The 17,985-nt window shown below is 33.8% G+C and overlaps 1 protein-coding gene across 7 annotated transcripts in view; it reads right to left on the bottom strand.

Annotated features, from left to right (window-relative positions):
* Window positions 1-17,985, bottom strand: part of LOC107609328 (protein SABRE-like) — a 30,022-nt gene that overhangs the window by 3,540 nt on the left and 8,497 nt on the right. For 3 of the 7 annotated variants that reach the window (XM_016311242.3, XM_021107636.2, XM_021107637.2), the window contains 13 exons: window positions 15,226-17,325; window positions 11,783-13,772; window positions 11,609-11,706; window positions 10,460-10,810; window positions 9,510-9,628; window positions 8,317-8,569; window positions 7,601-7,828; window positions 6,499-6,638; window positions 5,521-5,593; window positions 2,941-3,045; window positions 2,768-2,854; window positions 2,148-2,294; window positions 1,895-2,062 (listed from right to left, as the gene is read on the bottom strand). In XM_016311242.3, coding sequence (XP_016166728.1) covers window positions 1,895-2,062; window positions 2,148-2,294; window positions 2,768-2,854; window positions 2,941-3,045; window positions 5,521-5,593; window positions 6,499-6,638; window positions 7,601-7,828; window positions 8,317-8,569; window positions 9,510-9,628; window positions 10,460-10,810; window positions 11,609-11,706; window positions 11,783-13,772; window positions 15,226-17,325 — 5,859 coding nt within the window. Of the gene's footprint in view, window positions 1-1,894; window positions 2,063-2,147; window positions 2,295-2,767; window positions 2,855-2,940; window positions 3,046-5,520; window positions 5,594-6,498; window positions 6,639-7,600; window positions 7,829-8,316; window positions 8,570-9,509; window positions 9,629-10,459; window positions 10,811-11,608; window positions 11,707-11,782; window positions 13,773-15,225; window positions 17,326-17,985 lie in introns of those variants that run through there. The other 4 variants (XR_015892360.1, XR_015892359.1, XR_015892361.1 and 1 more) reach the window with 4 other exon arrangements.

Genomic DNA, 17,985 nt, shown 5'->3' with positions numbered 1-17,985 from the left:
CTAGGTATTCTCCCGCTTGGGTGTTTGAGAATTGACAATGATTCTTGATTGGCAAGGATGGTGGTCTTATCCCGCTTGTGTATTGGTTTGGGACCGGCACCGGCACCAGACAAGGACGGCGGTTGTATCTTGCTTGTTCGTGTTTGTTGTGTCATTATGGGGATAGTGATTTTGTCCCGCCCACGGTGAGGACGGTGGCATTGTACCGCTCACGGATTAGGCAAGTTGATGATGAAGGATTTCCTCTTTTACTGTGATAGGCAAGTTGAGGATGAAGGATTCCCTCTCTTGTGTCATGATTGTGATTGAGATTTGATGTTGAGCACGATCTCGTGAGGACGGCGATACGTAACGCTTACTTGAGATAATGTGCATAAGGCTCAGTGGGGATGACGATATGTAACGCCCACTTGAGACCTAAAGGAGGGTTTCCCATGAGGACAGCGATACGTAACGCTCATGGAAGGGACGAACCTCGAAGTGGGGACGGTGATACTTAATGCCCACTTGAATCAATAAGTACGGCTCAGCGAGGACAGCGATACGTAACGCTCACTTGAGATCGAAAGAATGTGTTTGGGGGATGTAGGGAATGTGGAAAGGCACTCTTATTCGATTAATTCTCCCACATCTCTCTCTGGTTACAAGGTGGAAAAGCACACTCCTTCAATGTGAAAAGGTACACTCCTTCATAATTTCCTCCAGGAGAAGGTGGAAAGACACTCTCTTTCGTTTATGTTCTTCCTGGGAATGCGCAACCGATAAACAATATCCGAGTTGGCTACCGGATGTGTCAGGTTCTGACAGTTTAACCAACACGTAAGCTCATAGCCCGTAGGACAGGCATGCATAATGTGCATTTGTTTGCTATTGTTTGAGTGTGCATATTTGTTTGGGTTTGCCTAACTATATATTTCTGTTAATTACTAATTGAAATACTTGCCATACTTGTTCTCTACTTGTGTTTGCTTTGTAACGTTTACTGTTTGTGTATGATTTCACTGTTGAGACATGAGACTTGGGATTAATGATGATTATGACTATGGAAATGAATGAGATCGGTGATAGATTAGAAAATGCTAAGCATAGCGAATTAACCTCGTATTGATTAATGTTTGTGATTAAAATTGAACTGAATGCTGGACCGAACAATTGTGGTATTGGGATTTGGATAGTAATATATAGGAAATGGTTGAAATTAGAGGTGGATATGGAACTGAGATTTAGTAACTTAACCATATTTGGATTAGGAAGAAACCTAGGCTTGAACCTTGTGGGTTTGGAGACTAGGAATGCCTAGTGGGTTCATGTAGTTTTACATAGTCTCTATTTGAAATTATTACTCTACTGGAACCTTTAGGTTCTCACACGTTGTGAAAATTGTTGATTTTTCAGATAACAGGACGTGACGCATCCCGCTGAGAGTGCAGGACTCGTTGGTGAAGTGAAGAAGACTTTTATTTTTGAAGTTTATCCTGTACTTAGCATATTTCTCCATTGTTAAACATGTATTTGTATACTTTCCTCTAGAGATTTTATTTTGTAGAAACAATATATATATATATATATATATATATATATCTTTGTTGTTTCTCTACACGAAGTTTTCTTGCTTTAACGTTTTGAGTGTGATACTGGTTGTCGCTTTGGTTTATCTTTCCTTCACAGGCTCCTAGTTAAACTATATTCCTTCATATACTACGTATGTTTCTTTGTTTTTAGGTATCGTAATGTCTCGTCACCCTTAACTTACAACTGCAGCGTGAGGCCTTGTGTGATAGGGTGTTACATCAAATGCTTCAAAAAGCAAATGACCGAAAATCACATTCCGAATATCAAAACCAATTCTTCTACCAAATATGTTATCAAGATAAACTAAGAAGGAAAAAATCACCTGCATTCCAGTCACAGATTTCAGGACTCCCCAGATGACATGCTTCTTAACTCGTGAGAAGAGTCTTTGCCAACTCCCAACAAACTCTACCCGATGAAATTGATCCATTAGTAATCTCAGATCACTTACGGCGAATCTTGATCCTTCATATGTAACCGATAACTCAACCTACAAGAAAGAATGCAAGATAACAAGTGACCAGATGGAAGATGGCAAGTGACAACTTTTCAAACCGCGTCCAACAACCACTAACCTGGCTAATCTTGATTTCATGAAAAACCATCATCTTTTTTGGCTTCTTCTCGTCACTAGGCTTAGAACCTTTAGTTTTGCTTTTAGGTGCCTCATCCTCACTAGAGTCGGCCAATATTTCTTCCTTTGTATTTTTAGCTTTGGATGCCTACAAGCACGTTACCAAACTCCTTATGACAAATCTACCATGCAAAAACATATAAACTTGGATAATAGGAAAAACATGAGAAAAGAAGCTAAAACCTTCCTTGGTTACCCGAACGATGTAGATTAAATTAGCATTACTTACAATGTTGCATAGATATGGACGTGGTACTTGTACTAGTTGTACGAGAATGAAAATTTTGCAGAAAAATAGGTACAAGTACGCGAGCATAACTCTAACAAAAAAGATAATTAAATCATAAATCAAGTATATTTTGCAACATTTAATGTTTCATGAAGATTAATTTATATTTAGATATATTTTTTCAATATAATATTTGATCAACAAGTATTCAAGTATCCATATTAGGTAGATACTAGTATCAATGGCCTTTAAGAGTACCCATATTTCAGACCCTAATTATATTAACATTATTACTTGAGAGACACGAACTGGACATTTTATTAAATAGTCACCTGAGTTGAATCGGCTTGGGCTGAGGATGAGGTATCACCTTTCTTTGCACGCCTTGCACCAGCTGTTGCTGAAACCTTCCAAACCTCCTGTACGGATAATCATTATTAACTGATGACAAACCATGAATTTTATTACTGTTGGTGAGATAAAGTTTGCAAGATCCTTAACTAACCTTTCGACGTTGAGAATCACGTTGTTCTTCTTCTGGAAAGAAATACCCCCACATCATTGTGTACATTGTCTCTGTTAAATGGATCTTAAGGGGGTAGATATCTACCTATAATGTAAAAGTAAACTATAGTAAACAAACTGCAAGAGTCAAGTTCAACAAAATGTCTCATAAATAACAATTTTGATTGAAATGCTTTTGTACTCAATAGATTCTCAATTCTAGACACAACAAATGAATGGAATATTCTAGGGAATGCAAAAGTTATCAATTAGTCATTTCTTTACCAATAGTTATTAGAGCAATTCATATTGCAACAATTATTGTATGCTTCTCATCCCTTCCCATCCCACCCTCCTCAACAAAAACAAAAGCAATTATACAAGGTAGGTTAAAAATAACGTCATATTTTGGCCAAAGTGATGGAAATTACATCTGCATGAGAAAAAGCTTTTCCATGCAATAGCAAATGACAAGGAGAGATATGGGTGTACCTTTTCTATGTTTCCTTGAAAGGAAAACCATCTTAAGCCTCTACTAGGAAAGATCAATGAAAATTTTAAAATTGTAGTTGATTTGCTAATAAGTTACTAAATCTATTAGGATTAGTTCCTAATAAGTTACTAAATCTATTTGCTACACATAAATGAGTAGTTTAAAGCAAGAGATAATGATAAGTTAAGGAAAGTGAAGAATGATATTAGTTGGTTATAACTGATACAATGTACGAAACCAAACAATAAAATAAATGGTAAGTTACACTCACACTCCTTAAAGTTTATCAAAATTACACACCACCCTCTATTTGACTAGTATACATTCACCTCCCCTTTATTGCATCATCAAATTGAAATGGCATTAAAAATAGGTTGAAAAAAAAAAGTCACTTTTAACCCGACAATCTCTATGCATATAAAACTCATCAAGAAAGCAGAAGAATCACAAAAACTTTGTTTCTTTTAACATTGTTATGAAGGGCATTTTTGTCATTCTAATTGAATAAAACAAAATAAAATAAAAAGAATATTAATACACATGTGACAAGCATGTGTATAAGGATCTGTTTAAAACAAGGGAGGTGAATGTATACTGGTCAATTTACCGTAGAAAATAAATCATTTAGGTTCAGGGTTGCCAAAGTACTTTTTCAACCGGTGCCCATAATGTATTTTGTTTTGTTTTCTTTGAGCTTTATCTTGAAATACAAGACATTGATTAAGGTAGGATCCATTCAAAAGGAGTCACAATAATTAAACTGGAACAAACTTGGATTCATTGAAAAGGGGAAATCAGGCAGCATAACTTTCATGTTGGTCATCTTAGCTAGTTCTCAAGGATTCCTAGGCAAAATTTGCCGAAAAAAACTGGTAGCAATAATGTTACAAATCATGATATCTTTCCACTAATGGGACCATAACAGTTAGCAGAGTCCATTTAAGGTGGTTTCAATGTCTTTTGAAAGCTAATAAAAATTATAATTTTGCCAAAAAAAAAAGGGTGCAAAACAGTAGTTCCAGAACCACTTATCCAACAATTCTCTCCATTTGCAAGCTTGTGAATTCTCTATTTCAACAATTCTCTCCATGCCAGGATTCCTAAAACTTACCCAAGTGGGGTTAGCAGCGGACAGTTTTGCAGAATGCAGCATTAGAGTTTATTATTAGGATTTAACTCTTAGGGATACTCTCATTCTCTCATCTTTAAGTAATAGACTTGAACGAAATGATTAAAACAACATAGCAGTGATAGATGGATCGAAGACAGAAGCACGACGAGGTGATCATTGAGGCAGCAGATGCTAGAGGAGGCAGTGGATGTGTAGTGGAAACGACTGTGGATGAATAGTGTAGCAAACTTAGGGAAAAGAACAAAAATGTAGAAAATGCAAGAGATGAAAAGTGGTTGGATGGAGAAAATAAGACTAGGTTTGGAAAGAGGACAGCAAGGTCATATTTAAAACTCTTTGCTATGATTTAATTTTATCCTGATTCTTAACACATGTAAATTACATTATCTTAGTAGGAATCTTCTAGACTCTCAATCACGTGATGATAATGCTCAAGTGAGCATCTAATGAACTCATTATAAAGTCAACCAACAATGATTGTGAAGTTTGCGATAAATCAACTTAGGATAGATAGTGGTGTATTTATTCCCTCCAGCTCCATATGGTATGTGTAAGAATAACTCGTAAGGCTTATCTTATGAAGACTTGTTAGAAAGAACATGACCGTGTAGTTTATAACTAGCCATAGACCATATTAAGAGGCTCCTATGGGTTCGGGTAAAGGATTTATGATGTTCTAAGGTGTATTAAGTTATGTGTATATTCATATATGAAGTGTTCATCTATATTACTAGGACTTGATTGTGGATAATAGATGTTTTGGATGCTTGAAAACTGAATGCTTATATGTGGCTAATTTATAATGTTGTGATTTGTTGATGATTTGGAACCATTTAATGTGTTAGATATATTGACAACTAACAGAATTTATGACTCAAAAATAATTATGTTACCAATCTGTTCATTTAATCTATCTCTAGTATTTTAAAACAAAAGAACCTGAAGGAAACACTTACCTGAAAAAGTTCAAAGGGAGCTTTTCCATCCTTTGGTTGTCCTTGTCTTGCATCAAGCCTAAGCATCACTTTTCTGGTGGAAGCAAACATATTCGAAAATAAGGAAAACATGAAAAGTAAGGCATTGGAATTTTATTTGTTATCGTTTATACCTAAGTGGATTCTAAGAAAATATATAAAGATATTCCTTGAATTGCTTGTATTAATTTGGAAGTTCATTAAGCCTTTATGTACAACTAGAAAATGATTGTAGTAATACTGTAATGTTTACTACAAATATATTACAACTATCTGTGCACATGAACTTACAGGTTAATGAGCACATTTTATTAATATCTATTTATGTTTCAAACGCTTAATCTAATTCTATAACATAGAATTCAAATGTTTCGATTGTTTAAAATGTTGAGGAAATGTTTACACAAGTACCAATTGTGAAGGTCAAGCAAAATTTAATGGCAAATCATTTTTCTATTATCGATATTCTAGTTGTCTATCATCATATTCACCTTTTTATACATATGTAGCTGGATATAATTACCAAGAATGTCCCCAAAAGTGAAAGTAACATATAAAAGATAACAAAAGAAGTATTCATTCTCTAGAAAGCTTGGATTTGTGAAAATAGTTTTATCCAGGCTTAAGAGATGGTAAAGAAAATAGAAACATTAGAAAAATTATCAAAAAAACATGTTGGAAAAGCTCTATTACATTGATTTTGAATTCTTTATTTTTTGTTATGATTTTTGCATTAGAAGTATGCCTTATACTCCTTACTTTCTCTAGTTATGTCTCTTTATTCCAAGACAATTCTTTTCAATTATTAAAAATTAAGTTATATCAAATGACTAAGATAATTACTGGAATGACAAAACTAATACTGCAACAACTAAATCTTGCCCAGTAAAATAGTATACCCTAGAAAGTTGTCTTGTAAGCACCAATAGGTACAAGAAAATTCCAGAGAAAAGTACATACTTTCCCCATTCAGACGGAGGATTCCAAGCTGCCAAAACTGTATCAGACTTGGCATTAGCCAGACAATTTCTGAAAACAAAGTATTTTGTTGTGAAATGAGAAATGCCCACATCCTTGAAATCCCGGTCAAAGTCGTAAATCTAAGTGGTTAGCAGAAAAAAGAAATCGAATTAGCATATTCTTGAAAATTCAGACAAAAGAAAAAATGAATTTTAGAAGTTAGAAAACACGAACATGAAAATAAAGGAAGATCTGTGTAAGTATTCTACTGTCCCTTTCCCTCATAACAATCAAGAATAAGACATTACAGTAGCTTAGGTTTTGTAGTCCACCTAAGGAAGTTGAATGAGAAAATTCAAATCTTTTTGCATTTAAAATTTATTTAGTACATATACATAAAAAGCAAGACTTTAAGGATATGTTTGGAAGATTTTGATACAATGGGAAGAAGACACTAACAGGATGGTAGAAAAACAAAGTAAAAGGAATGGATTCCCTTATTTGGTTATGCAATGAAAAAATGGATGACTTCTTTCAATAGTTACATACTCTTGTTCAACCCTCCCTTCCCCTCCATTGAGTTCCCAATTTGGTGAATTAAAAAAATGAAACTTTTGAGTGGAGAGGGACACATTGTTCGTTCTTGGCCATCCCACCACATTCACTAAAGTGTCTTGTAATCATAGTTCATTTAAATCTAGCCAGTTATACCACTTATCCCATTGCAACTCTCCTATTGTGTAAACTCATTTGGGAACTCATTGATTCCTCCTTATTTGATAGGATACGGTTTCCACTTTGACCACATTCCATATATGGCGAGGTGATGAGTCTCCAAATGAATACACACAAAATAAGTTGTTCTATCAATATTCTAGTTGACTTATCACCATAGAATGAAGAGTGCCTCTTCCCTTATTTTCACCCAATCTTATTATAATAAAGTGATGAGTGCAAATGAGCACACTAAAGAAGAGTCATTCAATCATTAACCTATTTCTATTTGATATTATGATAGAAGTTCACATTTAAAAATATTTTTCAGTGAACAAACTAAATTATAGAATGAGACACACATTAAAGCTTGCAGAAAAGAACTTACCATGTCATTAATCTCAACTTCAGCAAAGGATTTACCATGAATAAGCATGCTCCAAACAACTTTATTGATTTGCAAAGATAAGTGCATGGCATGGGAGGGACTTTTGCTCTTTTTTTCCTTTTCCATTAGTTGCAATTGGGCAGCTTTTTGCAGAGCAACTCTTAGAGATGCATATGCTTCCTTCCTTGCTTTCTTTGCAACTACAAGTTCTTTTCTCAATTCTTGGATCTGCCAGCAGAATAGGACTACTTCGATTACAAATGGAAATTTGTTCTTCACAAAAATATGCACAAGTACATATGTTGTCAAGATTCAAATTATTGTTCCCTAAAATTGACCATATTTGTGACTTTAATCATATGTATACTAATAAAGAAATTCAAAATCAAGAATTGATTACAAAATTATATATAAAAATAATAAAAATTTATTTATTTATGATATTTTATTATTTGTTGTCTTCAACATTATGTGGAGACTAAAGGTAAAAAATACTTAATAAATATTAAATTGAAATATGAGATTATCAAATATATTTAACAAAGAAAATTTCTTTAAAATGACAATTAATATACGTCTATACCATATGGAATAATAAGATCTGTAAAACAAATTTAGTTAATAGAAAAAACCTAAATTTAAAAGACAAACATTTATAATTGGAGTCAAGCTACCAGGTCACGAAATTCTATGGATTATTAATAAGATTTACTTACCAACAAAGGTATCCCACCATCTATCATCCAGCACTCATCTTCCTTTTCTAGAGTCTGGTCACCAATATTGTCGCACCAAAGAGATAATTTCCCTATATCATCAATAAGCAACCTCTGTTTTCTCTCTACCACTTCAAGATTGATTTTTTCAAGTTCAACCTCTTCAATCCCATCAGGAACCACCTCATCTGCTGCTTCCTCTTCCACAATATCATCATCTTCAACAGAAAGTGATAGGCTACTTTTTTGAGGCCTAAATTGTGTACAATAATATACTCAATTTTTTTTTGAAGAAACTTTTCATATAAATAGAAAATATCTTGAATTTTATTTAAAGGAAAAAGAGCATCAAAATATATATAATTACATAACTAATCTACCCAGGTTATGTATTATTAAATATCAAATCCATCAATAAGAAGCATATTTCACAAAAAATAACATAGAAAATGAACAATAGAGGAAATCAATATAAAAGTTTTCAAAGAGGAATTTTGTAGTGTCCTCAAACATCAAGGACTGCAAAAAGAAAACATGACACAAATATGTAATGGGTGACGTAAAGTAACCCCAAAAAATAATAGTGATCCTAGCTACACAGCACATATAAGTTTCAACAACCAAATTTTATGGTACTATTAAGTTTGACACAGTAATAAAAGATATAAACATACATCAGTATGTAAAGTAGGTAAACAGATAGAGAAACATCACATAGAATACTTTGAAAATTTGATACATCTTTTGATCAATAATTTGTATTTAAATACATTAATTCAAAAGTGAATTACCAATAATTTGGTGCATAGTTTTTTTTACTGTGGCAAGCAAAAAAAAATTCTTATATGAAACTAGAGCATATTTAATGCATGCTCTAGGAATATTCAAACCATTTTATTTATAGTATCAAAAGTTATATAAAAAAACATAAGAATGAGTACCTAAAGCACAAACTAAACATGCTATAAGAGTATACAATATTTATTAAACATAGAAAGGATCAAGGAGTATAAAGGTAGAGGGAGATTCTTGCACACAAAAACATCCTTAGACATACTCACAATAAAAGTGGATTCTATTAACGTTATTCAAGGTTTTAAACACTCCCCCAAAACTGTTATGTGAGTATGCCCATGATGATTGCTAAACATGTGTCCAGATAAGAAATTTTTTGACATAGAAATGGATCATACTTTGGAATGCGTGCAAAAAGAAGATTGCTTAGTACATCCATCATGACTTGAAATTGGCGAGATGTCATTATTGCTGTTATATTGTGAGAATTGAATTTAACCTCTTTCAAGGGCTTCACCTGCAGCAAGGATGCAAAACTTGTCAACAAATTACAGACATAATTTTTTTACTTAATTAAATACTATTTGACAACTATTATCCATCGATGTTAATTTTTCTAGTTAAGTTCTTACACAATTCCTATATGAAGGCTTATTACAAGTTTGTTAGTTGGGTCACAAGCATTTATCTGTCTTTATGCATGGAAGGGGTGTATTATAAGTCTCTTATTGTGCTAGGCCCACTCAATTCAATTGGATATCTTATTTGGGAAACAATACAAAATGAGACACTTGATTATGGAAGACAACATTTGATTGACAAGAATGTCATCGAGGAAGATTTAAGGGTTCCTTGAAGTGAACAAGCAAGGTACGAGTGTATTGCGTATGAATTCTAGTCCAGTTGAATTTAAAATATAGTGTTACATATGTATATATTTATACATGTACATGCACAATTGAACATGAGGAAAGAACTCGCGAACATCAAATTACCTAGGAATCAAATCATTCTATCTTGCCGGAATTATTAAAAGATGCATGATATACATATGATTAATTCTAAGATATATGTACACGTTACAGAGTAAAGGCCTAATTTGGTCAATTAAGTAGCAAGCCTGTTTTGTTTCGATCCATAAAACTTCAAAAAAAGATTCATTTATGCCATGTGGTGTGCATGCCACATGGCACACTAATGTGTCAATTAATACGACAAGTTAACAAAATTGTAATGGTTACCTAATGATTAACCGTTTAGAATAAATTGTCTTATGAGATGTAACCTAAGGAACTAAATTAACCCTTGAAATTTCAGGCATTTAATATCTAGGTGGGGAAAAAGATACCTTGAGTTCGTTTGTACATCCTTTGTGCCTCGTGTATTGGAAGTACATATCACAAGGCATAAAAACTCTCTCAAGAAGAGCACCTGTACGCATTACTTTTGGAGAACCTCTAAGAATTTTTGGAAGCCATTGTACTCCAGCACCAAGATCAACATCTGTTGGCGCAACATGGGCCTGCACATGCTCCAACATAACAGACATCTCCGTTCTTTTCCAAGCGATTTCAGGTACAACAGTAGGCAGTTCTTTAGTGCTAAGTTGTTGCTCAATCATTTCCTGACCAACTTGAAGGACCGATTGAAATGATTGGGCCAAGACACGACCACTAACAGCAGCAAGTAAAAATCTACCCTGAAAAGTTATGATACGAATTAGTCTTCTAGGATTGATCTCCATATTTTTCTATATTTTTTTCTACATTTCAGGATTTGTTTATTCATTTCTTCAGTAATTTAGGAATAGGGATTATAGATATTATAAAAAAGGCTTAATACATTATATTGTATATTACATCCCATCTCTACAAAATATACTATATCAACTTTGATATTAATCATCTTTACTCTTTCTTTTCTTCATTTACTACATAAAATTTATAATCTTAACATGGTCTATTGGTCATCCTCAGTGACTTATATGTCCATTATTCTATAGTAAAGTTTCTTATAATTTAGAAATCCTTTATTGTTCCTCCATTGGTATTCTTTGATACTTATCTTGAATATATCTCTTTCTTATCACTCATATTGCAATTTGTCTTTTGTCATGACTGATAAATTTTAGAAATTCCTATGACAATGGAAAGAATGATTTCTTCCAAAAGCTTATACTAGGTATAAGCACATTAATGATTTCATACTTTAACACATCCCTTGGAAAAAAGAAAACAACATGTGGGCTAAAAGCTTGGACTTTTTAATGAGAAATTGAATATATTACACGAACCAAATTCAAATAGATCTTAACAAAAAAGCAGAGTTGGCTGCTACTTCTAAAAGTAAGATCTTTCGAAATAATCAAAAATAAAAGAGAAAATATATATCGTGTTAATATCAATTAAAGTTTCTAGTCATGGGAATGAATTTTCCTTAAGCAAACCAATTTTGGCCATTTAACTCAATTCAAAATGCATAAATAATTGGGACTTACATTTGCATCCTCTGAGTGCAGATTAAATTGTGGCTCAATAACATTCACCATGAAATGTCGAGTCCCTTCTGTTGAATCTTCTGTATTTTCCTTTTTTGCTGGAAATAAATGAATTAGTGAAATAACATAATTACTCAAGCAAAAGGTTATCAGCAATATATATATGATACTCACCAGGTGTCAAGTTGTCCACCTTAGTCAAATCTGGTGGCTTTGGAAGTGATCCAGAAGTCTCAGTGGTTTGAAAAGAGGAAGAGTCTGATATATTACTAGCGGGAGGGCATTTAGAAATCTCCTCTTGATGGTTTTCTTGAACTCTATCATCCTTATTAGTTTTAGTTCCAATCGCAGCATCATGATGGGTTTCAGCTTCTGATTCTTTATTGCTTTCAACTACTCCAACTGCATCTTGATGGGTTTTCGCTCCATTATTTTGCTGGTTTTCAGCCCCCTGATCTTGTTGGTTTGCATTAGTACTCACATCATGTTGTTTGGTTTTCTCAAGAAGCTTTCTCCGTGCATACTGTCGAGATGGAGAAGGTTTGGAAGGTGCAGCAGCTTTAGCTAGACAAGCAATCCAGGAGCAAACAGCATCTCTGTTTTCAATGTTCCATAAAATCTTAAGGCAATACACAAACACACGACGACAATTGTCATCTATTATCACACTGTAACCATCATCATCGCTTGGGTCAGACTGCTCATGCTCATCACTTTCATTTCTTTTTTCAGGTTGACCCCGAACATTGGTTGGCTGAACATATTTTTTTCCTGCTTCTTGCCAGGCTAGTAATCTAGCAGGATCAATCTTTGGAGACTGCCTCCTTATAATGAAGTAATCACAAGATAATATGAACCCGTCATCATTATTCTTTTGTATGACAATGTCACCTTCTTTAGAGTTAGCTTTGTCCTTAGATGCAGCTGAAGGTTGAGAGGTTTTTGGTATTATGTTTAGTAATTTAGCAATGCTAGTGGAGTTTTCTTTATCTATAAAAGCTTTGGGCATGTGTAAGTCGACACCTTCATAAACAATTGACAAAAGGTCACGAATGCTTTCAAAATCATACTTCTGCCTACCCCTACTAAAACATACTTCAAACTTCATCTTATTCATCGTGAGGGTTAATCCTTTGGCCAGATCGTCATCATGGAAAGGGATGTTCTTTATGCAAGTTGGTGTGGAATCTATACGGATCATAAATTCAGTCATCACTTTATCCATTGCAAGATTACCAGATCTAAGAATCCTTGGAACTCCAAAACGAGGGAAACGCGAGAACAAACGTAACTTATGTGGAGGGAGGTACATCACGTTACCAAATTTCACAAGCCATGCAAGATCATGAGCACCAAGTTTGATAATTGTGTAAGCAGGTGAAACATTATGAGAAGGACGGGTATTGGTTCCAGCCATTGAGGATGAGGATTGTTTCTCAAACGAAGGAAGAAAGGAGCTGAAATATATGTCCATCCGAAGGGACCAATTGGTGGATCTAAATGGGTCAAATACTTTCTCCCGAGTCTTTCCCTCAGCTGGAAGTGCAAATAAGAAATGATTCATGGGGTCCCCAGAGTCACAATCCCAATCCATTCTAACATCAAGAATAAAGAATGGAGCTTCCAAAAATGCACCAGACACACCTGCTGGAATTTCAGAACCTTGCTTACTTGCCAAGTTTTCCAAACTGCTCACTAGAACCTTGAAATCTTTGGCAGAAGCATAAATTTTACCATCTGACTGATGAATTTCCATAGAGCTTGTTACAATTTCAAGTTTATCAAGCTTTTCATAAGGATTTGAAGTTGCCAAAAGATGAAATTTTGTTTCAGATAACGTTAAAGAGACTTTTCCGTGGATATAGTTTCTCATGTCATCCCACCACGGTAAACTCTTCTCTTTTTTTGGTGGCAAAATAAGTGGACCAGGTTTTATGACACTTAGATTAGCCCTTCGCATTACTACTGTGAAAGCATAACTAATATCAGCGAAAACGGGTTCATAACCCACACCAAATGACACTTCACCCTTTTGAAAATGTATTGGCAAATTTAAATATGACTTCATTGGTGGAGTAGTACCAGTAAGTGATCGAAGCATGGAAACCTTTCTCCATTTTCCAACGTAAACATCCTGAAGCATTTGAGGTTGAAAGAAGGTTGCCTAGTTGAAACAATAGAAATATGATCAGATTGAATATCAAGTAGACAATCTCCCAACTGAAAATCATATTGAGTTAAAGTGGTAGCAAACTTATTTCTTTTCAGTTGCAAGTAATATGAAACAATATTTCATTTTCATATTTATTACATAATTAGGATCCTTTATCATGGATCCTTCTTCCAAAAGTTTATGAAAGAACAAGAACATGTTTTATATCTAACATGCCCACTCATTTAAGTCCTATCAGTTTGAAGTGCAAATCATGCACAAATATGTCGTATATTCTGTAGTATTTTAAATTTTATTTAAAAGTTTCAAATAAAAAGTTACACTATAAAATATTGGCAGCTAAACATATCAATTTATTAGCAAATTTGTACTAATTTTTGTGAGGGTTCAATTGAGCACTAATGGTTATGTGGACAAAAAGACAATGGTTAAACTAGCTAGTATCTTGTTTTTTTAGTTAATTATTTATTTTTTCATATTTCATAACCATTATTATTCCAACAAGACATAATTTCTTTATAACTAAATATCGAGCTCCAATATTTATCCCTATATAATTCATTTATCAATTATCAATTATACAATTTCTAAGATTAAAAATGTGCCATTAAATATTGACACTTTTATATTTCAAGTTGGTGTTCTCTTGCTCTACATTATTTTGTCTGAGGCTCCAAAAAATAGAGACTACTACTATTTTTCCATAACTGTCAATTGGCCTCATTAGTGATCCCTAATGTAATTAAGGAAGTGCATTCTACAATAGCAATAGCATGATATTTAAAGTTCATATCTAGATAAAATTCCAAGTTAATAAGCTAAAGGTAAATAAATACTCAAACTTTTTGTCAGTTAAGAGTATGTTGTTTGTAATTTTGAGTGTCTATTTAATCGCAACCATAATAATATCACAAAAAAAGGAATGCTAGATAAAGAGATTATTTGCGAAGGAAAAGGAAAGTAGCTAATGAATATAGTGAACACTATAATGAAAAAGAGTAAACATAAAAACCATATACTAAAATGGAAGAATTTTCAAATATTATTACAAGTTTATATGGTTTTGATAAAGTTTGAATATAAATTATTTATCTTTGTTTTCCTATTGTTGGTTCTTTTATTTATCATAAATAAATAGTATTTTTAATTTAGTTACATAGTCATTTATTTCTAAGTATTCTAACTATATTTTTGAAATTATTTTTATATATACTTGTGAGATATACAGATCCCCCAATCACATTTTATTTGAAGGATGAGAATGGTATGAACTGAATTTTGGACCATTTATTATAGAAGTTCCAATTTGTAAAACACCATAAGCTATTAGTTGAAATAGCATTAAAAGAACCTATTAAACCTTAACTTGGTGGTAAAAATATGAAATCAACTTAATGAAAAAGATATAAAGAATGATGAAAGAAATCAGGATTGTCAATATTACCTGCTGAGCTAAGACAACGCTGCCTTCACATCTGCCAGAACTTCCAGAGAAAAGAGGATATGTGTAATCACGAATCTGGGCGACAAGAGAAGCAGTGCGTAAGACAATGTTTGCTCCAAACATTCGCGAAAATGGTATATTATGTTTAAGAATGATAGGATCAAGCTTCTTTAGAAGTTCAATCATCCCATCTTCTCCACCATCAATTTTTGTCAAGGTTACATCCAAGTCTGATGCAGATAACGTCAAAAGGGAAATCCTTGAAGCACTCGGTTTGAAACCAACTTGAAAGCCAGCATCTTTATAAGCACCTGAACCTTCTGATAACACTAGGCTCTGACATGCCTGATAGTATTGTTGGAATGATTGTTTATAAATTTCTTCCCTCATAGAATTAATAGTTGAAGAGTCACTTGCATTAACTTCAATATCATTACCATCAACATTCTTTCCTTGAGAAGAATTAACAGTAGTAGTATCATCATTATTAGATTTCGACCCTTGATTGGCCTTTGATACAAATTCATCAAGGAAGTTCATCCGAACAGCTAGCTCGCCCACTTCCCTTTTTAGCAGATGATAATGTTCATCGAGCCATCCTTGGATAGGTTCTTCCTCAATATCAAAAGTTAGCTTGCGTATGAAAAGCTTTAGGCATCCAAACTTTACCCCTGAACTAGGTTTCTTGACTTTAGAACTCTCTTTCTTCACAGGAAAAATTATACTAGTCTTAGCAGCAATAATTAGCTTCAAAGCTCTCAACATATCCTCAAGAGCATCATCAATAGCTCGGAGTTGCAGTCTATATGGCATACAAATTTGGATATCAAGTCCTTGAATTACCCAATCCAAGGTTGGGCCAATAGATGAGCTAATAGATTTACTAGGAATTCGTGAAATTTGCATTCGACTACTCTTGATGATTCTAGCCCCATTAAAACCAAACATAAGTCCTTCGAGGAGCACTCCTATGCGAGCATTCTCAGAGAAAATTGATTGCACCTTAACTGTTGCTTCAACTCCATCTCCCAACCCAGCAGATATATTTAGCATTTCTACATCAACTGCAAAAATTTGTTCTTTCTTCTTCTTCTTCTCAACATGTCTTGGTTCTGGTATTGGAGCATCTTTAGCTTTAGACAAATCTTCAACATTCTCATTACCTTGCTCCTGAAGCTTGCTATTATGCATTACAGATTTCAATCGAAGAACAAAATCCATCAGTGATATTTGTAAATCGGGCTCCCACCTCACAGTAATGTCAGTAACACTAAAAAGTGACCTGGTACTATTCTCTTTAACGCCACCTGAGCGTTGTAGAAACTTGGCATTCTGCATATCAAATAAAGCCACCTTTGTCACTGGCCTATCATTTTCCTCTATGTATTCCTCATAATTGGATCGAGTCCTTTCAAGTTCTATTTGAGTGGATTGTTTTTCCTTATTTAAACACAACTTTGTATGAACAATTTCAAGAGAGATAGAGTACTTAAGCTTTGGGTATTCACTATTGGACATTACGCTTGCAGTGCGCAGGGTACCATCAGCTGATTCGGTTATTACAATCCTACCACCTTGTGAACCATAATTGACTCGCTTGGGATCTGGAATAACTGCATTTTCCAATTCGGTCTCCCCAAATATATACAGTGAACATTGTTCCAGATTGCATTTCACCAATTTAGCTCCCTTTCCAGACGGAGGTTTTGGTGGAGGAGGCTTTGTGATCTGAGTTGATTTCTTCTTTGAAGCAGATAAGCTTTTTAATAATGCTTGCAAGGGCATTGCTACTGCTATTAATGGTTCTACACGCTTTACAGATACAACAACTCGCACATTATTTATAGTAACTGATAAACTTTGCATACCCTTAGAACTGTCTTCTTCGGAGGATTTCGTGTCCATTTTGTCCCAGTCCAAACTGACCTTTGTAATTTGCATAATGGAGCCAGAGTTTGTTTCCATGCCAAGAAAGCTTTCTTCCAGGCACTTTTTATATTCATCATCCAAGCTAAGATTTATTTCACCAAGTTCAAAGTGTACAGTAGTCCCCATATGTGAAATGTTGTTTGCAACTAGATGCGATGATTGTAAGCAACCCTAGATTTTGAAAATAGTAAATGGATGCTTGCCAATGAATGTTTTGACAAAAATCTTTAAGCTAACAAATATGGCTAAGACGTATTAAAAGATAACGTCATCCAAAACAGCATATCTTGAATAAACATTAGTGGAGATTTAAGGAGCTAAATAAATGTAAAAAAAAAAAAAAAATCAAACACAAACCACCGAGTAACTTAATTTCCTACAATAAAAATTATCAATTAATGCCCTTTAAAGAAAACTAAAATCCAGCAACAGAAAATGATCCTTTGGAGCTTGAAAATGTAGAGCAATACATGAAAAGGAAAACAACAACTGCAATAAGCTCACAATAATAGAAAATGATCCTTTGGCTATATCGTGTTATGTTGAATAAGCCCTTGCTTGTTGGAGTAAATAAACTAGAAACACTATTTATATAGTTGTTATTAGAAAATATATACATATTGCACGCATACTTTCATGATTAAGTATACTTGTCTATCTAAGACTTCATGTTTCTAATGCCACACATTAAACACATGCTCAATAAACTTAGATTCATGAATTGTTCTCAACAAAACTCAAATTATATCTATGTACCCGATGCATGAATTGTTCTCAATAATACTTGATCCGAATCTTTTTTATTTCTTAAACAAGTCATTTAATTCAGGA

The sequence above is a fragment of the Arachis ipaensis genome, chromosome B7, assembly GCF_059453495.1.
Source record: "Arachis ipaensis isolate K30076 ecotype BB chromosome B7, ASM5945349v1, whole genome shotgun sequence".
Taxonomy (NCBI): domain Eukaryota; kingdom Viridiplantae; phylum Streptophyta; class Magnoliopsida; order Fabales; family Fabaceae; genus Arachis; species Arachis ipaensis.
The sequence above is the reverse complement of the archived record's forward strand: the minus strand, read 5'-3'. Positions and strand labels throughout refer to the sequence as shown.